The 25,881-nt window shown below is 33.9% G+C and overlaps 8 protein-coding genes across 9 annotated transcripts; all 8 read right to left on the minus strand.

Moving 5' to 3' along the window:
* Positions 1 to 387: 387 nt before the first annotated feature.
* On the minus strand, positions 388 to 2,772 carry LOC117206639 (odorant receptor 4-like). Its single transcript, XM_033446148.1, has 6 exons — positions 2,407 to 2,772; positions 1,250 to 1,692; positions 1,088 to 1,187; positions 913 to 1,023; positions 626 to 781; positions 388 to 532 (listed from the first exon to the last, which is right to left on the minus strand). Exons 1-6 carry the CDS (start codon positions 2,770 to 2,772, stop codon positions 476 to 478), a joined length of 1,233 nt encoding a protein of 410 aa, XP_033302039.1. The 3' UTR covers positions 388 to 475.
* Positions 2,773 to 4,105: 1,333 nt separating this feature from the next.
* On the minus strand, positions 4,106 to 6,451 carry LOC117206774 (odorant receptor 22c-like). Its single transcript, XM_033446395.1, has 6 exons — positions 6,084 to 6,451; positions 4,876 to 5,318; positions 4,714 to 4,813; positions 4,539 to 4,649; positions 4,285 to 4,440; positions 4,106 to 4,185 (listed from the first exon to the last, which is right to left on the minus strand). Exons 1-6 carry the CDS (start codon positions 6,447 to 6,449, stop codon positions 4,129 to 4,131), a joined length of 1,233 nt encoding a protein of 410 aa, XP_033302286.1. The 5' UTR covers positions 6,450 to 6,451; the 3' UTR covers positions 4,106 to 4,128.
* A 1,275-nt stretch (positions 6,452 to 7,726) lies between these two features.
* LOC117206775 (odorant receptor Or2-like) lies at positions 7,727 to 10,427 on the minus strand. The gene is made up of 6 exons (XM_033446396.1): positions 9,970 to 10,427; positions 8,509 to 8,951; positions 8,347 to 8,446; positions 8,172 to 8,282; positions 7,918 to 8,073; positions 7,727 to 7,816 (listed from the first exon to the last, which is right to left on the minus strand). The coding sequence occupies exons 1-6, from the start codon at positions 10,333 to 10,335 to the stop codon at positions 7,760 to 7,762; spliced, it is 1,233 nt and encodes a 410-aa protein (XP_033302287.1). The 5' UTR covers positions 10,336 to 10,427; the 3' UTR covers positions 7,727 to 7,759.
* A 1,470-nt stretch (positions 10,428 to 11,897) lies between these two features.
* Positions 11,898 to 13,072, minus strand: LOC117206570. The gene is made up of 2 exons (XM_033446047.1): positions 12,601 to 13,072; positions 11,898 to 12,416 (listed from the first exon to the last, which is right to left on the minus strand). Exons 1-2 carry the CDS (start codon positions 12,952 to 12,954, stop codon positions 11,898 to 11,900), a joined length of 873 nt encoding a protein of 290 aa, XP_033301938.1. The 5' UTR covers positions 12,955 to 13,072.
* Positions 13,073 to 13,765: 693 nt separating this feature from the next.
* LOC117206773 (odorant receptor 22c-like) lies at positions 13,766 to 16,382 on the minus strand. 2 transcript variants are annotated; one of them, XM_033446394.1, is made up of 6 exons: positions 15,877 to 16,382; positions 14,580 to 15,022; positions 14,418 to 14,517; positions 14,243 to 14,353; positions 13,989 to 14,144; positions 13,766 to 13,887 (listed from the first exon to the last, which is right to left on the minus strand). In XM_033446394.1, the coding sequence occupies exons 1-6, from the start codon at positions 16,240 to 16,242 to the stop codon at positions 13,834 to 13,836; spliced, it is 1,230 nt and encodes a 409-aa protein (XP_033302285.1). In that variant the 5' UTR covers positions 16,243 to 16,382; the 3' UTR covers positions 13,766 to 13,833. The 2 variants fall into 2 exon arrangements, with proteins under 2 accessions (XP_033302285.1, XP_033302284.1); XM_033446393.1 differs by having other exon boundaries at positions 13,803 to 14,144.
* Positions 16,383 to 17,134: 752 nt separating this feature from the next.
* Positions 17,135 to 18,878, minus strand: LOC117206772. The gene is made up of 6 exons (XM_033446392.1): positions 18,525 to 18,878; positions 17,881 to 18,323; positions 17,719 to 17,818; positions 17,544 to 17,654; positions 17,290 to 17,445; positions 17,135 to 17,188 (listed from the first exon to the last, which is right to left on the minus strand). The coding sequence occupies exons 1-6, from the start codon at positions 18,876 to 18,878 to the stop codon at positions 17,135 to 17,137; spliced, it is 1,218 nt and encodes a 405-aa protein (XP_033302283.1).
* An 826-nt stretch (positions 18,879 to 19,704) lies between these two features.
* Positions 19,705 to 21,486, minus strand: LOC117206571 (odorant receptor 4-like). The gene is made up of 4 exons (XM_033446048.1): positions 20,699 to 21,486; positions 20,184 to 20,285; positions 19,993 to 20,103; positions 19,705 to 19,931 (listed from the first exon to the last, which is right to left on the minus strand). Exons 1-4 carry the CDS (start codon positions 21,479 to 21,481, stop codon positions 19,764 to 19,766), a joined length of 1,164 nt encoding a protein of 387 aa, XP_033301939.1. The 5' UTR covers positions 21,482 to 21,486; the 3' UTR covers positions 19,705 to 19,763.
* A 1,287-nt stretch (positions 21,487 to 22,773) lies between these two features.
* On the minus strand, positions 22,774 to 24,806 carry LOC117206666 (odorant receptor 4-like). Its single transcript, XM_033446179.1, has 5 exons — positions 23,813 to 24,806; positions 23,345 to 23,444; positions 23,154 to 23,264; positions 22,925 to 23,080; positions 22,774 to 22,830 (listed from the first exon to the last, which is right to left on the minus strand). Exons 1-5 carry the CDS (start codon positions 24,607 to 24,609, stop codon positions 22,774 to 22,776), a joined length of 1,221 nt encoding a protein of 406 aa, XP_033302070.1. The 5' UTR covers positions 24,610 to 24,806.
* Between the last annotated feature and the right edge of the window lie 1,075 nt (positions 24,807 to 25,881).

Consider the following 25,881-nt stretch of genomic DNA (forward strand, 5'->3'; position numbering starts at 1 on the left):
AATTTATTTACATTCTAGTACGTTACTGTTTATTTAATTTCACAATTAGTGCTAGTTAATATTAAACGATATTTTTAAATGCTGGCTTCTTTTACATGAAAATAGATCGTGACTGTTTGTTCTATGTGAACATAGTAAATTATTGTGCCTGTGATTTGATATAATATAATGTGTACATGGCGTCGAGTAATTAAAAACGATTAATAAAATATATCATCTTTACCTTAATATATCTGCATGATATCACAATTTTATGATTTCACAAACTAATCAATTTTTATATGTTAACATTTTTAATGATATTTAATAATATTCACCGTACATATTTATCAAAATGCTATGTATCGTAATGAAAGTAAAAAAATAATGTATGTTATGTAATATATATTTAAGTAGCAAGGAATGTTGTTACAACATATTGCATTATTTACTATTCTACAATTGGATACATGGAAATAACCGAATAATTATTAGATTATAACACAATGGTATTCCGGACAAAATTTAAGTACGCGAATGATGTCTTCAAAATCTGCAAAGGTGAAGTTACATTCAATCTTTAATCAAATGAAAATTTAATTAAAATCTTCAAATTAATTTGTGAAAGCTATTTGTAAAAACCTACATTTCCGAAAGCAGGCAGAGATAAAAGAAATATTCTGCCGGCGCTAATTTTCGCCGGGCTATTCGACATGGCGCTGATCAAAATGAGACCTTGCATTGTCTTGCCTGGTAAGCGGTACCACTCAATCATATAACAGGATATTCCGACGCTAGTACTCTATAGCAAATAATATATATCTATAGCAATATCTCTATAGTAAATAATAAATTATAAACGAAATTGATTGATAAATTTTCATAGTGACCAGTACTTTGTTATATTGAGAAGATTGAGATATTACAAAATACCTTTTCCATTAGAAGATTGCCAATATAGCACAGCAACATGATATTAACCGTGAAGCCTATTAGTAGCATCAAATATGTTGCCAGACCAATTTTATTATTGTGTTGTAAATCCTACTAATAACATAAAAATACCATAAACTCCTAGGAACACAAATCAGAAGCAGCAAGAACGTACCGTTATACAAAGGTATTGGAGCGAGCATATTAGCAACGTGGTACCAATAAAATCGAAAAAGCACACTTCCTGCAGAACCGTCTCAATCATTGCAGAAAATCTACAATAGTACGCGATATGTTTTTGGTCAGTATTACGCAACGTTTTACTTTACCTTCGTACTTTAAAATTCTTATGTGATGTTTTACGATTTCCATCAGCCGAGTGTCCGGGTTAGAACTTTTCTTGGAGAATGTTCCATCGACCAGATCATCTAATTGAGATATAACGACATCAATCTGTCCACAGGCGTGTGTTGCGAACAGCGCAGCCAGCCCACAACACCCAACTGTCACAGAGAGGCACGTAAACGCGTATATGCATTGGAAAACGTACACGATTTCGTATACGGGACTTTTTTGGATGTCGAAAAGTCCACTATATGTAGGATACACTAATATTCTGAGGGTACGATTATTTTCCTTCAGGCTCATTCTCATTCCATACTGCATGATGGTAGTGTAGCACATGCCTGCGCTGTACATGAACACGGCACTGTATATGGTCAGATCTCGACCAATTTTTCCATATTTTAGCATAAGCATACGATTTCTTTGAAACTCTACCTGTCAAATGATTTTTACATCTTTTATATAAAAAAACAGTCGTACTGAATCACATTTATAAGTGACTGGTCCAGAGAAAAAGTGGTGCTAGTGATACAATTTTAATTTACGACAACTGTGAATAAAATTACATCTTAATACAGAAAACTGCGTGCTTCTAGACAGTAAAATACTTTACTACACGTGCAGTGGGTACGAAAAACATTTTTCACGCCACGCCGTTGTATATTAAATTTCGTTTTCGTATATTTTCATACGACTACAAAAATATGATATTACGAAATTGAAATATTATATATAATCATATTATATATTAAAATTTTCACTGAAACTCATAAAAAGTCTTCTAGACAAATATGTAGATTACGTATTTTTTCTTTCTGTGTTTTTATGTAAAATACACTTACACTGCCAGCCGTAAGTACATATTAGGATATTTGCCTTATATATAAAAAAATATGATATTTGATACAAATTGTGTGCTTATCATTATTTCTATTTTCCAATTATTTCATAATTTTTGAATAATTCCATATTCTATAAACTTCTTATTTCGTTCATACCATATATCCCCTATGATGTAACATATTAAATATCGTAAAATGTGATAAAGTTTTCTAACAAATGTACAAACAAGTGAGTATCCTGATACTTAGAACCGGCAATGTCTATCACTTTTCCACTGAGTAATTCACATACACTTGCTCGACTGACCTGTTTCCAATCTGTCTGCATCCATTTGATACAGTATTCGATATCCGGTTTGCGCGCTAACAGAGCCCAATACTTCATCAGGTTGATTAAAGAATACCAAGCCAAGGAACAGAACCTCAGTCTCAATAAAGGATTCTTTTCTTCCAATACAATGTATAGCACACACTGTACTATGATGAAAGACGGCATAAGATTACTGAATGCGATTACGAGTTTTGGCAAAAATTTACTCATGCCTTTTAACACAGTGGGCCATATTCCGATGCAATTCAGAATCCATTTATTGTGTTTCGTCACGTAAATAATGTCTTCCTTGTAGTTTGGATTTCGCGATTGATCGGTCTGACTTCGAATGGAGGGATACATATTCGTGAACAGATCGCAAACGACTGTTTACGATAGTTCAGGTGCATCGATTGTAAGGGCGATGAGTTTGCGCCCGGGATATCGCGTGCATGCATTTCCTGCAGCAATTCAATATCGATTATTACTCATCAATGTAGCGAAAGTCTGTAATTGTAATGAATAGCTAACTGGTAACGGGTATAGAATCTAACTTTCTGCCTAGGCTAGGGAGAGGGTCTTAACCTTCCGAAGTTACACAACATATTTGATTATAAGAGACAATTGTGGAACACTGAAATCTCCAATGCCACGAAACTAACAATAAAAGTAAGCATGCACATATCTTTCATTAAAAATTATATAGGTATTACAGGTTACGTAATACTGAAAGAAGCAATAATTCAAAAAATAGTGTATTTATGAAAATAGAGTTATTTTAATTGTATTTTTTCGTAAAACTACTTTAAATTAATCTTGATTCCATACCTTTCTCATTTCTTCGTTTATGTTAATAATGTTTTCAATATTTATATTAGTTATTGGCTCACACAAATATGATGGTAAAACTGTAACAGGATGTTTAATGTCCTTGTGAAGATAGTTTGGTATTTCTTGTGGGCAAAAATCCAACATTCCTCATCGTTTTGAAAGTGCGATCTGTTGACAAGCTAATCAATTTTTCTTCTTCTGTGTAACAAAAACTTGTAACTAACTGCGCTAAATGGATTTTATAACAGATCATAATTCTTTATATCTAAAGAAGGGAGATAACTTGTATTCTTCTCTTTCAATAGCGTTAAAAGTTTTAGTGGTAATAGTTCCCTCAACATTTTTAGTTGCAAAGCGGAAGAATCATATCTCTTATATTTTTTTATAATATGTGATTTATCCAAAGAGTTACTTGTTTCTGAAATGGTATTTGTAAGTGGATGTCGAAATATTTTGATTCTTCGCTTGGATATTTATATTGGCGCTAATTAACTAATTAAAGATATCTGTTAAATTGTTATTTTAATACACTGAATATCATTTGTATGAGATTTTACAAAATCATCTGCACCTTCATTTCGAAAAGAAGTCAACAATTCAGTCTTAAGTTTTACAATTTGGCATAGCACTTTAATTCTAGATAACCATTTTACATCAGTGTGCAAAGCAAATATTCGTATTCAATTTCCATAGATATAGAAAGCTTTGTAAAAAGCATGTTTTTAATGGTCTTGACGTAATATAAATTACAATATTTACTACTTGATCTAATGCAGATTTTTAACTGTCTAATAATGTATATTTTAGTACTGTATATGTTTTTACAGTATATTTCTTTATTCAATATTCTACAACTAAATACAAGAAAATAACAGAATAATTGTGAAATTAGTACATAATGGTATTCCGGACGAAATTTAAGTACGCGAATGATGTTTTTAGAACCTGCAAAGATGAAGTTACATTTATTTACCGCTAAATGAAATTCGATTTGTATAAATTTTGAACATGCAAATCATAAACAAAATATTTTTAAAAACCTACATTTCCGAAAGTGGGTAAGGATAAGAGAAATATTCTACCGGCGCTAATTTTCGCCGGACTATTCGACATGGCAATGATTAAGATGAGATCTTGAACTGTCTTGACTGGTAAGCGATACCAGTCTATCATGTAGCAGGATATTCCGACGCTAGTACTCTGTAGTATAAATGACGAATAACAAGTGAAATTGATTAATACATTTTTGTACATTGATTACTTTGCTATATTGAAGAGAGTTGAGTATTACAAAATACCTTTTCTATTAGAAGATTGCCAATGTAGCATAACAAGAACATGTTGAACGTCAAGGATACTAGTAGCATCGAGTACGTTGTCAAACCAATTTTATTATTCTGTTGCCAATCCTACTAAAGACATAAAAATACCATAAACTTCTAGAAATACAAACCAGCAGTAACAAGAACGTACCGTTATACAGTAGTATTCGAGCAAGCATATTACAAACGTGGAACCAACGAATTCGAAAAAACACACCTCTTGCAGAACCGTCTCAATTACCGCAGAAAATCTACAATAGTTTGCGATATGTGTTTGGTCAGTATCAAGCAACGTTTTACTTTACCTTCGTACTTTAAAATTCTTATGTGATGTTTTACGATTTCCATCAGTCGAGTGTTCGGATCAGAATTTTTCTTGGCGAATTTTCCTTCAACCAGATCATTTAATTGAGATATGACGACATCAATCTGTCCACAGGCATGTGTTACAAAAAGTGCGGCTAATCCACAACACCCAACTGTCACAGAGTTGAACACAAATGTGCACATACATTGGAGAACGTACACGATTTCGTAAATGGGGCTTTTCTGAGCATCGAAAAATCCACTATACGTAGGGTACACTAACACTCTGATCGTACGATTATTTGCCTTTAGGCTCATTCCCATTGCATACTGCATGATCGTAACGTAGCACATGCCAGCACTATACATGAACACGGCACTATATATGGTCAGATCTCTGCCGATCTTTCCGTATTTTAGCATCAGCATGCGATTTTTTTGAAACTCTACCTGTCAAATGATTTTTACATTTTTACAAACAACACTATAAGTGAGTTGTTTGGAGGAGTGGTGCAAGCGACAAGATTCTAATTTGGGAAAGTTGTGGGAAGAGTTACATTTAAATACATACATACTATGTACTTCTAGACAGTAAAATACTATACGTTTATCGGCGCAGTGTCTCCAAAAGTATTTGCATACCATTATATATATTATAACATTTACATATTAGTTAATTAGAACTAAGTATATTAAGTTTCGCGTCATAATATTACGTATTCTCATATACTTACAGAAATTTGATTCTACGAAAATGACATATACAGAACATGATAAAGAACACTTCATAATATATGCGTATAATTTGTAGTTTAATATGCCTCACATAAATAAAGGTACGTGCAAGTACTCTTTGTAGCCAATTGTAACTATAAAAGTTTGGAAGTTTCCGAAAAAATTTTCTAGATAAAAAATTTGCGTATTGCTTCTTTCTGTAGCTATTTGTCTTTTTTTTTAATACAAAGTGATTGCTGTGTGCTTCTCATTATTTTTATTCTACAGTTATCACATATTTTTGTATTTCATAATTTCATATTCTGTAAACCTTATTTTACTCACATCATATGTACCTTATAAAATAAAATATTAAATTAAATAAAATGTGCTAGGATTTCTAATAAATGGTGCAACAAGTGAGTATTCTAATACTGATAAGTAGCAGTGTCCATCATTTTTCCATTGATGCTTCGTTCTTTTATTCTTTGCTCGACTGACCTGTTTCCAATCTGTCTGCACCTGTTTGATACAGTATTCGATGTTCGGTTTGCGCACTATAACAGCCCAATACTTCAACAGGTTGATTGAAGCAAAGCAAGCCAATCCCAAGAGCCTCAGTCGTAATAAAGCATCTTTTTCCTCTAATATAATGTGTAGTATACACTGCACAACCGTAAAAAGCGATACCAAATTACTGAATCCGATTACGATTTTTGGTAAAAATTTGTCTATGCCTTCTGCCACAACGGGCCACATTCCGATGGAATTCAAAACCCATTTGTTGTGTTTCGTCACGTAAACAATATCTTCTTCGTACTTCGTGTTTTGCGGTGGATCTGTCTGACGTCGAACGGAGAGATGCATATTCGCGGATAGGTGGAAAACGACTGTTTACGACAGTTCAGGAGCATCGATTGTAAGGGCGATGAGTTTGCGCCCGGGATATCGCGTGCGTGCATTTCACGCAGCAATTCAAAATCGATTATTACTCATCAATGTAGCGAACGTCTGTAATTATAGTGAATAACTAACTGGTAACGGGTATAGAATCTAACTTTCTGTCTAGACCAGAGGCCTGAGCCTTTCGAAGTTACGGAACATATTTGATTATGAGACATTTGTGGAACACTGAAATCCCGAATGCCACGAAACTAACAATAAAAGTAAGCATGTACATATCTTTCATTAAAAATTATATAGGTATTACAGGTTACGTAATAGTAAGTAATAGTACTAATAATAGAAAGCAATAATTTAAAAAATAGTGTATTTATAGATTTATTTTAATTGTATTTTTTCGTAAAACTACTTTAAATTAATCTTGATTTCATACCTGAGCTTATGTCATTTTAACACAATAATATTGTTTGTCAGATATTTTACAAAATTATCTCTACTCTTACGTACGGTCCGGAATGATCACTGACTCGAAAACATTTCATACCGTAGTACCAGCACCGACACATTTTGTAACATAGTATCAAAGCCTTGCGTTAAATAGTATTTCGCAACACCAGCAAAATCTTACTTCTGTTGCTAGCTACTGTCCCAAAACGCAGAATGCAGACCGATATAGAAACCATCGCGTGACCAACGGAAAGAGTTCTTTAGTTCGTTTCTTCATTCATAAAGCATCAAACATAAGGCAGTGCATAAATTGTATACATCTGTCTAGTATCGAATTTGTTAAGAACTTACATCTGGAAACCCAAGTTCTCGACCTTCGTCTTCGTTAACCTGAACCACTGTATCCGGATATCGAATTAAGAGGATTGGCATGTTTTATTACAAAGTGGCGTTTCTACTTAGCAGGAACGATTATGGTGTTGGGTAATGTTTCTCCACATGTAAGAAGCTATGATTGTTGATTGTACGTAGACATAAAAAATGATGAATAAATATAATACATATAATATATATACGTAAATATTTCGTCATGACTTCACAAACAAACACATTGTAATACGTTGTCATTTTCTGCGATCTTCTACCTGCATAAGCTATTATCAAAATCACTGTACATACTTACCAAAATGTTATGTATCAGTATCAAAATAAAAAAATAATGTACACTATACAATATATATTTAACTAGCAAAGAATACTTTCATAATACATTTATTTATTTACTTTTCTATGATTAGACATATGAAATTAATAGAATAATTGTGAAATTAGTAGATAATGGTATTCCGAATGAAATTTAAATACGCGAACGATGTCTTTAGAACCTAAAAAGATAAAATTATATTTAATCACCTAAAGATAAAAAGTTCGATTTACATAAAATTTGAACATGCAAATCATAGATGTAACGTTTATCAAAACCTACATTCCCAAAAGTAGGCAGAGATAAAATAAATATTCTGGCGGCGCTAATTTTTGCTGGACTATTCGACATAGCGATGATCAATATGAGATCTTGAACTGTCTTGATAGGTAAGCGGTACCAGTCAATCATATAGCAGGATATTCCGACGCTAGTACTCTGTAGTATAAATGACGAATAACAAGTGAAATTGATTAATACATTTTTGTACATTGATTACTTTGCTATATTGAAAAGAGTTGAGTATTACAAAATACCTTATCTATTAGAAGATTGCCAATGTAGCATAACAAGAACATGTTGAACGTCAAGGATACTAGTAGCATCGAGTAAGTTGCCAGACCAATGTTATCGTTCTGTTGCCAATCCTACTAACGACATAAGAATATCATAAATTCCTAGAAATACAAACCAGCAGCGATAAGAACGTACCGTTATACAATAGTATTCGAGCAAGCATATTACAAACGTGGAACCAACGAATTCGAAAAAGCACACTTCCTGCAGAACCGTTTCAATCATCGCAGAAAATCTACAATAGTACGCGATATGTGTTTGGTCAGTATCAAGCAACGTTTTACTTTACCTTCGTACTTTAAAATTCTTATGTGATGTTTTACGATTTCCATCAGTCGAGTGTTCGGATTAGAATTTTTCTCGGAGAATTTTCCTTCAACCAGATCATCTAATTGAGATATGACGATATCAATCTGTCCACAGGCATGTGTTGCAAAAAGTGCAGCCAATCCACAACACCCAACTGTTACGGAGTTAAACAAAAATGTGCACATGCATTGAAGAACGTATACAATTTCATAGACAGGGCTTTTTTGAGCATCGAAAAATCCACTATATGTAGGATACACTAACAGTCTGATTGTACGATTATTTTCTTTCATATTCAATCCCATTGCATACTGCATGACTGTAACGTAGCATATTTCAGCGCTATACATGAACACGGCACTGTATATGGTCAGATCTCGTCCCACCTTTCCGTATTTTAACATCAGTATGCGATTTCTTTGGATTTCTACCTGTCAAATAATTTTTACAATTTTTTTTATAAATAATACTACTGAGTCATGTTTATAAATAAGTGATTGAGAGAAAAATTTTAATTTGGGGAAATTGTGAGTAAAGTCACATTTTATCACAGAAACCAGTATATTTCTGGACTTTAAAGCGTTGTTAGAGTTAACAGTTTTATTATATGTACAGTGTTTACAACAGTATTTGCATCCCATTTTATATATTATAACATTTACATACAGATTAATTAGATTTGAGTATATTAAATTCCGTATCATAGTACTATGTATTTTTAAAAAATGAAATATGTAGAATGTGATAAAAATGCTCCATAATATGCGAGTGTACTTTACAATATAATACAATATAACATAAAGAAGGATTTGTGCAAACATTCTTTATAGCCATTTGTAGTTTTAATATAGTGAGAACGTGTAAAATTTTTTCTAGGTAAATATGTTTATCACGTATCTTTTCTTTCTGTAAGGTATTTATCTTGCTTTTACACAAAATACGTGTACACTGCCAGCCACAAGTATTAGGATACTTACGTTGTATACAGGGTAGTTGGTAACTGGTGGTACAAGCGTAAAGGAGGTGATTCTACGCGAAAAAAGAAGTCGAAAATATAGAATATACATTTTTTTTAATTTTTTTCGTTTTTTTAAATTTTTCCATCGAGTGAGATCCGTTATAACGTACCCCACGCGTTCCGAGCGAGAATTCAAAGTCGATTTTCTCGAAAACAAAGCCTCAAACGAAAAATTTTTATTCTATATTTTCGACTTCTTTTTTCGCGTAGAATCACCCCTTTTCCGCTTGTACCACTAGTTACCAACCATCCTGTATAAAAAATGTGATATGTGGTATAAATTATGAGCTCCTCGTGCTATTTATTTTGCACTTATTTTATTTTTCTAACATGTTTTCTAATAAGTGTATACCAAGTGGGTATCCTAATACCTATAACCAGGAGAGTTTCTCTTTTCCATTGAGCCCTTCACATATACTTGCGCGACTGACCTGCTTCCAATCTGTATGCACTTGCTCGATACAATATTCGATATTCGTTTTGCGTGCTATCAAAGCCCAATACTTCATCAGGTTGATTGAAGCGAAGCAAGCCAAGCCTAAGAGCCTTAGTCGTAGTAAAGGATCGTTTTCTTCCAATATAATGTATAGCACACACTGCACTACGTTGAGAAACGACACGATATTACTGAGACCGATTACAACTTTTGGTATAAATTTGCCAATCCCTTTTAACACAGCAGGCCACATCCCGATGGAATTCAGGACCCATTTGTTGTGTTTCGTCACGTAAATGATATCTTCTTCGTAGTTTGTGTTTTGCGGTGGATCTGTCCGACGTCGAACGGACGGATGCATATTCGCGGACAGGTGGAAAACGACTGTTTACGATAGTTCAGGTGCATCGATTGTAAGGGCGTTGAGCTTGCGCTCATGATATCGCGTGCGTGCATTTCTTTTATTACTTCAAAATCGATTATTACTCATGAATGTAGAGAACGTCTGCAATTGTGGAAATGGATGGTAGCGTTACCAGCTATAGAATCTTACTTTCTGTCTAGACATAAGTGGAACAGTTTAGACTATAAGTGCACGACGATTAGTAGTTGCTAGTGTTATGAAAACACAATGTCATGTGCGTGATATGTATGTTCATGTAAAATAACAATATATACATGTGAGTAATTTATTAATGAAATACGTTGCAATTCCTTTACTTTCTCTCTTGTTAGAGAAAGTAGTTTGAAAAAAGAAACATATATTTTGTAATTTGTTTGTACCATAATACCTTATTATTAATTTAATTATCTAATCACTGTCAGTTAATTTTGCGCGATATTATTAAATATTGGTTTTTTTTACATGAAAATAGGCTGCGACTGATTGTGTTTTGTGGACATAGTAAATTACTGTGTCTGTGGTTTGTTGTCATACAATGTTTATGTGGCATCGTGTAATTAAATACGATTAATAAAGTATGTTGTCTTTACCTTGGTATTTTTTTATGTTTTTTAATTTTCATACATTAGTACGATTTAGTATATCGTCATTTTCTATAATCTCCTGCTTGATCAATCTATCGTCAAAATCACTGTATGTTTATCATAATGTTATTTATCGTTACCGAAGTTAATAATACTGTATACTCTATAATGTACATTTAGGTAGCAACAAACATTTTTACAATATATTTCTTTATTTACTATTCCATAAGTGAATATACGAAAATAACGGAATAATTATTAAATCATTACATAGTGGCATTCCGAACAAAGTTTAAGTACGCGAATGATGTCTTTAGAATCTGCAAAGACGAAGTTAGATTTAGTCACCGGTAGATTAAACGGTTGATTTGTGTAAATTTTGAACAGGCAAAACATGAAGGAAATATTTGTAAAAACCTACATTTCCGAAAGTAGGCAAGGATAAAAGAAATATTCTGCCGGCGCTAATTTTCACCGGATTATTCGACATAGCGATGATCAACATAAGATCTTGAACTGTTTTGACTGGTAAGCGGTACCAATCAATCATATAGCAAGATATTCCGATGTTAGTACTCTGTAGTGTAAATGACGAATAATAAACGAAATTGATCAATACATTTTCGTACATTAATTACTTTGATACATTGAAAATAGTTGAATATTACAAAATACCTTTTCTATTAGAAGATTACCAATGTAGCATAACAAGAACATATTAAACGTTAAGGATACTAATAGCATCGAGAATGTTGCCACACCAATCTTATTATTTTCTTGCCATTCCTACTAAATACATAAGAGTATGGAAAATTCCTGAAGACATAAATCAGAAGCAACAAGAACGTACCGTTATACAGTAGTATTCGAGCAAGCATATTACCAACGTGGAACCAACGAATTCGAAAAAGCACGCTTCCTGCAGAACCGTCTCAATCATTGTAGAAAATCTATAACAGTAGCCGATCTGTTGTTTGTCAGTTTCATGCAATTTATTATTTTACCTACGTACTTTAAAATCTTTATGTGGTTCTCTACGATTTCTATCAGTCGAGTGTCTGTCTTAGAATTTTTCTTGGCGAATTTTCCATCGACCAGATCATTTAATTGAGATATAACGACATCAATCTGCCCACAAGCGTGTGTTGCAAAAAGCGCAGCCAATCCACAACACGCAACTGTCACAGAGTTGAACAAAAGTGTGCACATGCATTGGAGAACGTACACTATTTCGTAGATGGGACTTTTTTGGGCGTCGAAAAATCCACTATATGTAGGGTACACTAGCACTCTGGTTGTACGATTATTTTCCCTCAGGACTGATGCCATTGCATATTGCATGATTGTAATATAGCACATTTCAGAGCTGTACATGAACACGGCACTGTATATGGTGAGATCTCGACCGATTTTTCCATATTTTAGCATCAGCATGCGATTTCTTTGGAATTCTACCTGTCAAATAATTTTTATGTTTTTTACAAACGTTCCTCATACTAAATCATATTTATAAGTGCGTAGTACAGAGGACAAATGGTACAAGTGATAAAATTTGATTTTAAGGTAATTGGGTGAAAAACTTCGTTTTAATACAGAAATCGAAAGGTTTCTGAGCTTTTCACATACTTGTCCGACTAACCTGCTTCCAATCTGTTTGCACCTGTTCGATACAGTATTCGATGTTCGGTCTGCGCGCTATCAGAGCCCAATACTTCATCAGATTGGTTGAAGCAAAACAAATCAAGCCTAAGAATCTCAGTTTTAATGAAGTGTCTTTTTCTTCCAGTATAACGTAAAGCACAAACTGCAGTACGTTGAAAACCGACACGAAATTACTGAGACCTACTACAATTTTTGGTACAAATTTTCCGATGCCTTTTAGCATAGCGGGCCACATCCCGATGGAATTCAAAACCCATTTGTTGTGTTTCGTCACGTAAACGATGTCTTCCTCGTAGTTTGGATTTCGTGGTTGTCGAACGGAAAGATGCATATTCGCGGGTAGGTGGAAAACGACTGTTTACGACAGTTCAGGTGCATCGATTGTAAGGGCGTTGAGCTTGCGCTCGTGATATCGCGTGCGTGCATTTCTTGCAGCAATTCAATATCGATTATTACTTATGAATGTGGTGAACGTCTGCAATTGTGGAAATAGATGACAGCGTTACCAGCTATAGAATCTAACTTTCTGTCTAGACATAAGTGGAACAGATTAAAAGATAAGTGCACGACGATTAGTAGCTACTGGTGTTAAGAAAACACAATATCGTGTGCGTGATATATATATATTCACGTAAAATAACAGCATATATGTATATATATATATGTGAGTAACTTATTAATGAAATACTTTTCAATTTCTCTTTTTTCGCATTTGTTAAAAGGAGCAGTTTGAAAATGCAACATTTTCTAATTTATCTTTATAATAATAGCTTATTATTAATTTTATTATATAATTATTGCTAGTTAATATTATGATATATTTTTAAATGTTGACTTCTTTTAAATGAATGTTGGTTATTGCTATGTAGACATACGAAATTATGATATACGTGGTTTGGTGTAATATGATGTGTACAAAGTTTCGTGCATTTAAATACGAATAATAAAATATATTATTTTTACCTTGATATTTCTGTATAATTTCACATAGCAATAGATGCTAGTATGTTGTTATTTTCTACGATTTTTTACTTGGGTAACCTACTGTCAAAGTTACCTTACATATTCACTAAAATGATGTGTCGTTATGAAAAAAAAGTGCTATGTACTATAAAATATAAATTAAAATAGCAAACAATACCATTACAACAAATTTCTTTATTTAATATTACACTTGGATTACGAAAATAACGGAATAATCATTAAATTGTTACATAAGAGTATTCCTGATAAAGTTTAAGTACGCGAATGATGTCTTTAAAATCTGTAAAGACGAAGTTAGATTTAGTCATCGATAGATTAAACGGTTGATTTGTGTAAATTTTGAACAGGCAAAACATGAAGGAAATATTTGTAAAAACCTACATTTCCGAAAGTAGGCAAGGATAAAAGAAACATTCTGCCAGCGCTAATTTTCACCGGACTACTCGACATAGCGATGATCAACATAAGATCTTGAACTGTTTTGACTGGTAAGCGGTACCAGTCAATCATATAGCAAGATATTCCGATGTTAGTACTCTGTAGTGTAAATGACGAATAATAAACGAAATTGATTAATACATTTTCGTACATTGATTACTTTACTATATTGAAAAGAGTTGAGTATTACGAAATACCTTTTCTAGCAGAAGATTGCCAATGTAGCATAACAAGAACATATTGAACGTCAAGGATACCAGTAACATCGAGTATGTTGCCAAACCAATTTTATTATTCTGTTGCCAATCCTATTAAAAACATAAAAATACCATAAATTTCTAGAAATACAAACCAGCAACAACAAGAACGTACCGTTATACAATAGTATTCGAGCAAGCATATTACAAACGTGGAACCAACGAATTCGAAAAAGCACACTTCCTGCAGAACCGACTCAATCATCGCAGAAAATCTACAATAGTACGCGATATGTGTTTGGTCAGTATTAAACAATGTTTTATTTTACCTTCGTACTTTAAAATTTTTATGTGATGTTCTACGATTTCGATCAATCGAGTGCTTGGATTAGAATTTTTCTTGGCGAATTTTCCATCGGCCAGATCATTTAACTGAGATATAACGACATCAAGCTGTCCACAGGCGTGTGTTGCAAAAAGAGCAGCCAAAGCACAACACCCAACTGTCACAGAGTTGAATACAAATGTGCACATGCATTGGAGAACGTACACGATTTCGTAGATGGGACTTTTTTGAGCATCGAAAAATCCACTATACGTAGGGTACACTAACACCCTGATTGTACGATTATTTTCCTTCAGGCTCATTCCCATTGCATACTGCATGATCGTAACGTAGCACACGAGTGCGGTATACATGAACGCGGCACTGTATATGGTGAGATCTCGTCCGATCTTTCCGTATTTTAGCATCAACAGGCGATTTCTTGGGAATTCTACCTGCCAAATGATTATTGCACAAATGATTTTTGTACAAACAATATTTTAAGTGGGTAGTTCAGGGGAGAAGTGGTGTAAGTGATAAAATTTTGATTTGTGCAAACTATGAGTAAAGATACATTTTAATACAGAAACCAGTATGTTTCCAAATAGTAAAATACTTTACCAAAAATGCAGTGACTACAAAAAATATTCTGCACATCGCTTTATTTACTATAATATTCTATTTACATATTAGTTAATTATGTCCAAGTATATTAAATTTCGTATCATAGAGTACTACGTATTTCATGTGACTACATAAATTTGATACTGTGAAAATGAAATATACATACAGAATCCGATAGGAAGCTCTTCGTAATACACGCTTATAATTTATAATATAACGTAAGTAAAGCTTTATGTAAATATTGTTCGTAGCCATTGTCCTTATAACGTACTGAGAGTTAATAACATATTTTCTAAATAAATTTGTTAACTAGGTATCGTTTCTTTCTATAGATATTTGTCTTTTATTTTAATACAAAATGCACTTATATTGCTGGTCATGAGTATTAGTAAACTTACTTTGTGTATGAAAGGAGCCCTATATTTCGTGCAAATTATATACCTCCCATGCTATTTTTATTTTACAGCTATTTCATAAATTTGTGTTTTGCAATTTTATATTTTATAGACCCTATTTTACTCACACCGTATGTTTCTTATGGGACATATTAATGTGAACCATTAAATATGGTAAAATTTGTTAGAATTTTTTAACGAGTATGTAACAAATGGGTATCCTAATAACCGTAACCAATACAATTTTTCACTTTTCCACTAAGCATTTCACATACATTAGTTTGACTGACCTGCTTCCAATCTGTCTGTATCTGCTCGATGCAGTATTCAATGTTTGGTTTGTGCAGTATCAGAGCCCAATACTTCATCAGGTTGGTCGAAGAATAGCAAGCCAATCCTAAGAGCCTTAGTCTTAGTAAAGGATCCTTTTCTTCCAATATAATATATAGCACACACTGCACTACGCTGAAGAACGACACGAAATTACTGAGTCCAATCACAATTTTTGGTACAAATTTGCCGATGCCTTCTAGCACAGCGGGCCACATACCGATGGAATTTAGAACCCATTTATTGTGTTTCGTCACGTAAATGATATCTTCCTCGTATTTTGGATTCCGCGGTTGATCGGCTTGATATCGAACGGAGAGGTGCATATTCGTGGCCAGGTGGAAAACGACTGTTTACGATAGTTCAGGTGCATCGATTGTAAGGGCATTGAGCTTGCGCTCATGATATCGCGTGCGTGCATTTCTTTTAGTACTTCAAAATCGATTATTACTCATGAATGTAGAGAACGTCTGCAATTGTGGAAATGGATGGTAGCGTTACCAGCTATAGAATCTTACTTTCTGTCTAGACATAAGTGGAACAGTTTAGACTATAAGTGCACGACGATTAGTAGTTGCTAGTGTTTTGAAAACACAATGTCATGTGCGTGATATGTATGTTCATGTAAAATAACAATATATACATGTGAGTAATTTATTAATGAAATACGTTGCAATTCCTTTACTTTCTCTCTTGTTAGAGAAAGTAGTTTGAAAAAAGAAACATATATTTTGTAATTTGTTTGTACCATAATACCTTATTATTAATTTAATTATCTAATCACTGTCAGTTAATTTTGCGCGATATTATTAAATATTGGTTTTTTTTACATGAAAATAGGCTGTGACTGATTGTGTTTTGTGGACATAGTAAATTACTGTGTCTGTGGTTTGTTGTCATACAATGTTTATGTGGCATCGTGTAATTAAATACGATTAATAAAATATGTTGTCTTTACCTTGGTATTTTTTTATGTTTTTTAATTTTCATACATTAGTACGATTTAGTATATCGTCATTTTCTATAATCTCCTGCTTGATCAATCTATCGTCAAAATCACTGTATGTTTATCATAATGTTATTTATCGTTACCGAAGTTAATAATACTGTATACTCTATAATGTACATTTAGGTAGCAACAAACATTTTTACAATATATTTCTTTATTTACTATTCCACAAGTGAATATACGAAAATAACGGAATAATTATTAAATCATTACATAGTGGCATTCCGAACGAAGTTTAAGTACGCGAATGATGTCTTTAGAATCTGCAAAGACGAAGTTAGATTTAGTCACCGGTAGATTAAACGGTTGATTTGTGTAAATTTTGAACAGGCAAAACATGAAGGAAATATTTGTAAAAACCTACATTTCCGAAAGTAGGCAAGGATAAAAGAAATATTCTGCCGGCGCTAATTTTCACTGGAGTGTTCGACATAGCGATGATCAACATAAGATCTTGAACTGTTTTAGGTGGTAAGCGGTACCAGTCAATCATATAGCAAGATATTCCGATGTCAGAACTCTGTAATGTAAGCGCCGAATATCAAACGAAACTGATTAATCCATTTCCATACATTGATTACTTGACCATATTGGAAAAGGTTGAGTATTACAAAATACCTTTTCAAGTAGAAGATTACCAATGTAGCATAATAAGAACATATTGAACGTCAAGGATACCAGTAGCATCGAGTATGTTGCCACACCAATTTTATTATTGCTTTGCCAATCCTACTGAAAACATAAAAATACCATATACTTCTATAAACACAAATTAGCAGAAACAAGGACGTACCGTTAGACAATAATATTCGAGGAAGCATACTACCAACGTGGTACCAACGAATTCGAAAAAGCACACTTCCTGCAGAACCGTCTCAATCATAGTAGAAAATCTATAACATTAGGCGATATGTTTCCTGATACTTTCATGCAACTTTTTATTTCACCTACGTACTTTAAAATTTTTATATGATGTTTTACGATTTCCGTCAGTCGAGTGTTCGGACTAGAATTTTTCTCGGCGAATTTTCCATCGACCAGGTCATCTAATTGAGACATAACGATATCAATCTGTCCACAGGCGTGTGTTGCAAAAAGCGCAGCCAATCCACAACACGAAACTGTCACGGAGTTGAACAAAAGTGTGCACAAGCATTGGAGAACGTACACGATTTCGTAGATGGGACTTTTTTGGACGTCGAGCAATCCACTATAGGTAGGGTACACTAGCACTCTGGTTGTACGATTATTTTCCTTCAGCATTGATCCCAATGCATATTGCATGATTGTAATGTACAACATTTCAGAGCCATACATGAACACGGCACTGTATATGGTCAGATCTCGTCCCATCTTTCCGTATTTTAACATCAGTATGCGATTTCTTTGGAAATCTACCTGTCAAATGATTTTTATGTTTTTCACAAACGTTCCTCATACTAAATCACATTTATATGTAAGTCAGAGCGTAGTTCAGGGGATAAGTGGTACAAGTGATAAAATTTGATTTTAGGGAAACTGGGTGTAATCTTTCATTTTAATACAGAAACCTACAAAAGCCTTCTGTGCTTCTGACATAGATATACTTGACTGACTCACTTGCTTCCAATCTATCTGCACCTGTTCGATACAGTATTCGATATTCGATTTGCGCGCTATCAGAGCCCAATACTTCATCAGATTGGTTGAAGCAAAACAAATCAAGCCTAAGAATCTCACTTTTAATGTAGGGTTCTTTTCTTCCAGTATAATGTGTAGTATAAATTGCAGTACGTTCAAAGACGATACGAAATTACTCAGACCTATTATAATTTTTGGTACAAATTTTCCGATTCCTTTTACTACAGTGGGCCACATGCCGATGGTACTCAGAACCCATTTGTTGTGTTTCGTCACGTAAACGATGTCTTCCTCGTAGTTTGTATTCCGTGGTTGTCGAACGGAAAGATGCATATTCGCGGGCGGATCGAGAACGACTGTTTACCACAGTTCAAGTGTATTGATTGTATGTCACTGAGCTTACGCTCGTGATATTGCGTGCGTGCATCTGCAACTCTACTATTATTTGCAGCTACACTTGGAAATCGATCAATATGACTGAAAAAAAGGCGCGTCTGGAACTATAGCATGGAATATTTACAACAACTAGTAGCCAGTTCCGCAAGGTAAACAGAGGAGATGGAAAGCTGCAATTACGCATAAGTGTTCGAAAGTTTGGTATTATTGTTTTCCAAACGATATACGACTGTAAGCTGTATAGTTGTGATTTTGTATTGAAGGAGATGTATTTTTATAATACATGTAAGTGGAATATGTAATGAAATTTTAAATGTCGTAACATTAGCATATTCCGGACATTTCTGTCTCTTTACTATAAAAATTCGCTGAAAAATTATATTTTTTGTTCGTTTTAAAAGGAAAAGAATGTGATGACTGCATTTTGACGCATGAAATAGCAATAAATAAGTGCAAGTTGCGAAATTGTATCAACTGCTAATAGAAATGTTTCAGATATATATATTTTCTCTCACTGATTTTAATACTGAACAAATTTGAAACTATTCGAATTTAGATTGATTATCTGCTATGATTAATTTTGATACCTGCATTTTAGATTTAATAAGTGATATCTGAAAAAATAATTTTTCAATAGTAGCATAATACAATTGTATGATTACGATAGTGAAAGATATGTGTTCTTACCAATCTGCCACTGTTTGAAGTAAATTCAAATAAACTAATGACGTTTTTGCTACCTGGAAATTTTTAAGTGCAGAAGTTTATTATTCTATTTTATTTAAATTATTCGACTCGGTATACAGTGAAATTGTTTACAAATCAGAAACTTACGGAGCTAAAAGTGTTCAGAGATAATTCAATTATTTTTCCAGCAGTTAGTTTTGGCGGATACTGAGATATAGAGATCAGTAGAATAAGATCGTAAGCTTCTTTAGCTGGCAAGTTATACCAGTCGATTTCATAAGAAGCTGTACCAATTTCGCTACACTAATTATAATCATTAAGAATATCTAATGAAATAAAAAATATATAAAAAAGAAATTTGTACCTGCTCAGAAAGTAGTTCACCTATGTAGCAAAATATAAATATATTAAATGTAAAGGAAGTCAACAGAGTAATATAGGTGAATGTAACGATTAAATCAGTGCTTGCCCATTCCTAAAATACATTTATCACAATTATGTTCACTTACAATCTATCTTTAACATAAAGAAACATATACTAATTCAATCGCTTACCATCAAGCAGTAATATTCGAGCATACACATATTCATCGTGCACTCTACGATCTCTGTCAAGCAAATCTGGTATAAAGCATCTTCGATATTTTTCGAAAATCTGAAATTTCCAAAAAAGAAGATATATGTGTATGTAAAATATCCAAATATCTGTATGAATACATTTGAGAAGAAAAGTAAGTGGTCAATTGGGATAGCGGTCAGTGAAGCACAATCGAACTGGTATTAATGTTATTGTGTTTCATTTATTATATATCCTTATTATATATCCTTACATTACATAGATAATTTAGTAAAAAAATGAAATTAATATTTATATTATTGTGTAGGTGTTCCGTATTTAGCGAAACTTTATAACAATTTTCACCACCCATCCACTTATTTTCGTTCCCAACAGCATGTACGAAAGATGTAGAAAAATACGCACAGATTCTTATCGTGTTAAAATTCATTCTTATTAAAAGAGAAGTCTTGTCGATTAATAAATTCGATATGCATTACCTTAAAGTTTCTACGTGATCGCGCACAATAACAGCAAAAAGATCACGATCCTTACTCTCCACCAAATTCTGCAACCTTACAATCTGTATTTGAATCTGGCCACAAACATGAGTAACAAACACTGCAGCCAAACCATATGCAACCGTGGTGATGCTATACATAATCATAGCAGCGAAACAGTGGAGAAAGAACACGATTTCATAGGTAGGACTAGATTGCGTATCAAAAAACGGATCGTAACCGATATAAGTCAATGGTCTAACTGTATAATTCTCTCTAGTCTTATCCGTGGACAAGAATTGCGCTACCGTGTGATAGGACATTCCACCTGTATATATAAAAACGGCGCACATGGTGATAAGCTTTCTGCTAATGCCCGCGTATTTTAACATAATTTCTCGATGACTCGGATCCTGCACTCTCTTCCAGTCATTTTTGAGCTGTCGGATGCACCTCTGCAGGAAGGCTCCTTTTAGGGCAAGGTAACTGTACTTAACTGTGGCAAATACACAGAAGCCAACTGGACCGAGCATTTTCACCTTCATGTAAAGATTTTTCTCTACGAAGAAGAAGTGATGGCCAGATGGCAAGATGATGAAGAATATACTGCAGAAGCATATGATCATCACGACGACTGAGAGAAGCTGTTCCAGTCTGCTCGTGTGATTGTTAACGAGGGGCCACATTCCAATCAGCTTCAACAGCCATTGACACATCTGCAGCGTGTAATGTATGTCGTCCTGGTAATGGTTGTTTTTTAGTTGATCGTCACCTATGGTGTATGATTGATCATACATACTGGCAGCTCTAGCGCACACTGTCGACTGGCCGATAGGATAGAAACTTTCAACACGATATTGTCAGAACGCAAGCGCGCGCTCCTCCGTTTCGATGAACTTCTCCACATACTTCGTGAATGAGGGGGCTTCGTAGGGGAAACTTTCTTCGGTGATTATTAAGCATGCAAGTTTTTTCATCTTTTACAGGTTCTGTATTCGCATGTTGGAGGAGAGGTTTGGTGGAGTTACAATGCAAAGAAATCGTGCATTCAGCTAATAAACGTGTGTGGTGTTCTACTTTTAACATTTTGCTGTAAGGGATGAAATACTTTATTGTGATTTCAATATGATGAGATGTGAAGTATGAACTAATATGTTTATGTTAAATACATATATTATGCTATTGCATGTCAATGTGTATTGTATTTTATGTTGGATATACATTTTATTCTATCGATGTTTTAAATTGTAATAATTTTTATTATACATTTTATATATATAATTTGTAATAATTTTATCTATTTGTTATTTTAACTTCCATTTGAGATCGTTAAGTGATCATAATTATATAAAGGATCTTTACCGGGCAACTGATACCAGTTTGTCATGTAAACCATGTCACCAACTTTCTGGTACTGTCAGCAATATAAATTGTTTGGTGAAACCATGCTGATGTCTTCTAGCACGATGGGTTACATCTCGATGGTACTCAGATTTTGTTTGTTGTGTATCGTTACGTTATCGATTTCTTTCTCATAATTTAGATTTCGCGGATGATCTTTCTGACATCGGTCGCAGAGGTGCATATTTGTAAACGAATCAAATGCAGCTATTTACAAATTCAAGTGCATTGATTGTGAGGTTGTTAAGTTTGAGCTCGTGATGTCTTGTGCGTACATCTGAAAATATATTACTATTCGCAGCTTGCAAATCGATGCATACTGCTTAAAAAAAACGAGCGTCTGATATTATATGTTATATGTACAGCTAGAAACCAGTTTTGTAAGGCAAACAGAAGAGATCGAAAGCTGGTATCATGCATAAGTTTTCGACGATTAGGTGTTACTGCTTTTCAAATGGTATACGACTGTAAGCTATACAGTTGTTATGAAGAGATACACTTTGTATTGAAAAAAATTGCACTTTTAATATTGGACAAATTTGGAACTATTCCTATTTAGATTGATCATCTACTACAATTAATTCTGATACCTGAATTTCACATTTCGAAGAGGTTTCATCTGCGAAAATAATTTTTTAATAATATGATGATATGATTTTACGATTCTGATAGTAAAAGATAAGTGTTTTTACCAATCTGCAACCGTTTGAAGTAAATTCAAATAAACTAATGACGTTTTTGCTACCTGCAAATTTTTAAGTGCAGAAGTTTATCATTATATTTCATTTAAATTATTCGATTCGGTATACTGTGAAATTGTGTACAAACCAGAAACTTACGGAGCTAAAAGTGTTCAGAGATAATTCAATTATTTTTCCGGCAGTTAGTTTTGGTGGATATTGAGATATAGAGATCAGTAGAATTAGGTCGTAAGCTTCTTTAGCTGGCAAGTTATACCAGTCGATTTCATAGGAAACTGTACCAATTTCACTACACTAATTATGATCATTGAGAATGTCTAATGAGACGAAGACAATACGCGAGTAAACAAAATTGTCTTGCAACTACCTGCTCAGAAAGAAGTTCACCTATGTAGCAAAATATAAATATATTAAATGTGAAGGAAATCAACAGAGTCATATAAGTCAATGTAGCGATTAGATCACTGTTTGCCCATTCCTAAAAGACATTTATCAAAATTTCAATTTCTTAAAATGTATCTTCAACGTAAATAAATATATATTAATTGAGTTGCTTACCACCAAGCAGTAATATTCGAGCATACACATATTTATCGTGCATTCTACGATCTCTGTCAAGCAAATCTGGTACAAAGCATCTTCGATATTTTTAGAAAATCTGAAATTTCGATGTATTTACTTTTCTATATAAAATCCCGTCTATAACATAAGAAATATTTGAACATGTATATGAATACAGTTGAGCAGGAAACTAAGTAGCCAATTAGAATAACCAAGAATAGTAATCAGTACGAAGTTTAATCGTACTGGTGTTAGTCTTATATCGAGTTTCATTTATTCTATGTATATCATTATATTATATAGACTATTTCGTAAATAAATAAATAAAACTCCTTTGATATTAATTTGGGCTACCTGTTTATTTATTTTTGTCTCTGTCTGTATGGTATATAATTTCTAGTAAAAAGCTCACACATTCTTATAACGGTAGAAATATCATCAATTGATAAATTCGATATTCGTTACCTTAAAATTTTCACGTGATCGCGCACAATAACAGTAAAAAGATCACGATCCTTGCTCTCCACCAAATTCTGCAACCTTACAATCTGTATTTGAATCTGGCCACAAACATGAGTAACAAACACTGCAGCCAAACCATATGCAACCGTGGTGATGCTATACATAATCATAGCAGCGAAGCAGTGAAGAAGGAACACAATTTCATACGTAGGGCTGGACTGCGCATCAAAAAACGGGTCGTAACCGATATACGCCAATGGTCTAACCGTGTAATTTTCTCTAGTCCTCTCCTTGGACAAGAATTGCGCCACCGTGTGATAGGACATTCCACCTGTATATATAAAAACAGCGCACACGGTGATAAGCTTTCTGCTGACGCCCGCGTATTTTAACATGATCGCCCGATGACTCGGATCTTGCACTCTCTTCCAGTCATTTCTGAGCTGTCGGATGCATCTCTGCAGGAAGGCTCCTTTTAGGGCAAGGTAACTGTACTTAACTGTTGCAAATACACAGAAACTAACCGGACCGAGCATTTTCATCTTCATGTAAAGATTTTTCTCTACGAAGAAGAAGTGATGGCCAGATGGTAAGATGATGAAGAATATACTGCAGAAGCATATGATCATCACGACGATTGAGAGGAGCTGTTCGAATCTGCTAGTGTGATTGTTAACCAGAGGCCATATTCCAATCAGCTTCAACAGCCATTGACACATCTGCAGCGTGTATTGTATGTCGTTCTGGTAATGGTTGTTTTTTAGTTGATCGTCACCTATGGTGTATGATCGATCATACATACTGGCAGCTCTAGCGCACACTGTCGACTGGCCGATGGGATAGAAACTTTCAACACGATATTGTCAGAACGCAAGCGCGCGCTTCTCCGTTTCGATGAACTTCTCCACATGCTTCGTGAATGAGGGGGTTTCGTAGGGGAAACTTTCTTCGGTGATTATTAAGCATGCAAGTTTTTTCATCTTTTACAGGTTCTGTATTCGCATGTTGGAGAAGAGGTTTAATGGAGTTACTGTGCAGAGTAATCATGCGATCGGAGAATAAACGTATGTCGTGTACCACTTATTTAATTTTACTATAAGTGGCGATATATCTTATTGTGCTTTTTAAATGGCTGTGAAGAATTAATATTTCTGTGTCAAATATATATATCGTTTTATTGCGTGCCAGTGTGTATTATATTTTATATTGCATATACATTTTATTCTATCGGTGTTTTAAATTGTAATAATTTTTATATATGTATCTATTTAATAGTCTTTAAACTGTTTTGTGTAATGGACTTCTGCTTTGTTTTAGAAAAATTATGTTGTACCTGTTGCAATGCGAGAGGTTGTTCATGTGAAATTTTACTCTATTGCGTCGAGCTGCAACTTACAGCAATTGAGTTTCTAAAGCTTAAGGGCAGTTTGGAAGAGACCAGATACTAGGTAGAAGAAATGAGTGTTCACTTAATGAAGTTCTATTACTAGGCAAGTTATTGGGCTTAGTTAGAGAGGGTAGACAGAAAAAGCAATTGGTTAGTGCACGTTTCATAGAAAGAGGAAGTCCAGTTGCGACATACAGGTCACATCAGAGCAGCGACAGGTGATCGCATGCGAAGTTCGAGTGTCCGACTAAAGGTTTGCAGGCAAGAAAATAATAAAGCGCGCAGAGTTTAAAGAAAAGAAAATAGTATACTAATACCACACAATTTTGCATCGTTGTGTTGTCTTTTGTTGTACAGAAGCAGCTGTCGTTTCCTTAAACTACTTCTGAAGACTGGAAGGCTTTACAATTGTCTTGAAGCGCTGTGACAGTATCCTTTTATGTTAATAGCGGCTATAGAATTTTATTATACACCTTATGGATTATAAAAAAGACAAAGATATTTTGGAGGAAATTTTTCAGAAATTTACATGTCCGGAAATGTAAGATTAAGATCTCTTTTTTAATGGATTATGAAAAGGAGAAAAATGTAAGTATGGGAAAAAGAAAGAACGGAAGTTAGAATTCCTGTTGCATATCCTTTCTAAAATACAATCACCAATTCAGTTTTTAATTTCACGTTTCAA

This window comes from Bombus bifarius, unplaced genomic scaffold (assembly GCF_011952205.1).
Source record: "Bombus bifarius isolate JDL3187 unplaced genomic scaffold, Bbif_JDL3187 scf7180000008008, whole genome shotgun sequence".
Lineage (NCBI taxonomy): Eukaryota > Metazoa > Arthropoda > Insecta > Hymenoptera > Apidae > Bombus > Bombus bifarius.

Excerpts from the sequence above, each read along its gene's own strand:
- LOC117206570 (XM_033446047.1), bottom strand. The coding sequence starts at position 12,954 with ATGCATCTTTCCGTTCGACAACCACGAAATCCAAACTACGAGGAAGAC. Across the intron at positions 12,417-12,600 it reads TGCAAACAGATTGGAAGCAG|GTAGAATTCCAAAGAAATCG; the intron begins GTTAGTCGGACA and ends ATTATTTGACAG.
- LOC117206571 (XM_033446048.1), bottom strand. The coding sequence starts at position 21,481 with ATGTATGATCAATCATACACCATAGGTGACGATCAACTAAAAAACAAC. Across the intron at positions 20,286-20,698 it reads CTGTTATTGTGCGCGATCAC|AGATTTTCGAAAAATATCGA; the intron begins GTAGAAACTTTA and ends TTTGGAAATTTC. Across the intron at positions 20,104-20,183 it reads TCGAATATTACTGCTTGATG|GAATGGGCAAGCACTGATTT; the intron begins GTAAGCGATTGA and ends AATGTATTTTAG.
- LOC117206775 (XM_033446396.1), bottom strand. The coding sequence starts at position 10,335 with ATGCATCCGTCCGTTCGACGTCGGACAGATCCACCGCAAAACACAAAC. Across the intron at positions 8,952-9,969 it reads TGCATACAGATTGGAAGCAG|GTAGAAATCCAAAGAAATCG; the intron begins GTCAGTCGCGCA and ends ATTATTTGACAG. Across the intron at positions 8,074-8,171 it reads GCAATCTTCTAATAGATAAG|AGTACTAGCGTCGGAATATC; the intron begins GTATTTTGTAAT and ends TTTATACTACAG.
- LOC117206666 (XM_033446179.1), bottom strand. The coding sequence starts at position 24,609 with ATGTATGATCGATCATACACCATAGGTGACGATCAACTAAAAAACAAC. Across the intron at positions 23,265-23,344 it reads TCGAATATTACTGCTTGGTG|GAATGGGCAAACAGTGATCT; the intron begins GTAAGCAACTCA and ends AATGTCTTTTAG. Across the intron at positions 23,081-23,153 it reads GTGAACTTCTTTCTGAGCAG|TGTAGTGAAATTGGTACAGT; the intron begins GTAGTTGCAAGA and ends GATCATAATTAG.
- LOC117206772 (XM_033446392.1), bottom strand. The coding sequence starts at position 18,878 with ATGCATCTTTCCGTTCGACAACCACGGAATACAAACTACGAGGAAGAC. Across the intron at positions 17,819-17,880 it reads CATCATATAAAAATTTTAAA|ATTTTCTACTATGATTGAGA; the intron begins GTACGTAGGTGA and ends CTAATGTTATAG. Across the intron at positions 17,446-17,543 it reads GTAATCTTCTACTTGAAAAG|AGTTCTGACATCGGAATATC; the intron begins GTATTTTGTAAT and ends CTTACATTACAG.
- LOC117206774 (XM_033446395.1), bottom strand. The coding sequence starts at position 6,449 with ATGCATCTCTCCGTTCGACGTCAGACAGATCCACCGCAAAACACGAAG. Across the intron at positions 4,814-4,875 it reads CATCACATAAGAATTTTAAA|ATTTTCTGCGGTAATTGAGA; the intron begins GTACGAAGGTAA and ends AAACTATTGTAG. Across the intron at positions 4,186-4,284 it reads CCTTACCCACTTTCGGAAAT|GTTCTAAAAACATCATTCGC; the intron begins GTAGGTTTTTAA and ends TCATCTTTGCAG.
- LOC117206773 (XM_033446393.1), bottom strand. The coding sequence starts at position 16,242 with ATGCACCTCTCCGTTCGATATCAAGCCGATCAACCGCGGAATCCAAAA. Across the intron at positions 14,518-14,579 it reads CATCACATAAAAATTTTAAA|ATTTTCTGCGATGATTGAGT; the intron begins GTACGAAGGTAA and ends GTACTATTGTAG. Across the intron at positions 14,145-14,242 it reads GCAATCTTCTGCTAGAAAAG|AGTACTAACATCGGAATATC; the intron begins GTATTTCGTAAT and ends TTTACACTACAG.
- LOC117206639 (XM_033446148.1), bottom strand. The coding sequence starts at position 2,772 with ATGTATCCCTCCATTCGAAGTCAGACCGATCAATCGCGAAATCCAAAC. Across the intron at positions 1,024-1,087 it reads TCCAATACCTTTGTATAACG|GATTTACAACACAATAATAA; the intron begins GTACGTTCTTGC and ends TGTTATTAGTAG. Across the intron at positions 533-625 it reads CTCTGCCTGCTTTCGGAAAT|ATTTTGAAGACATCATTCGC; the intron begins GTAGGTTTTTAC and ends TCACCTTTGCAG.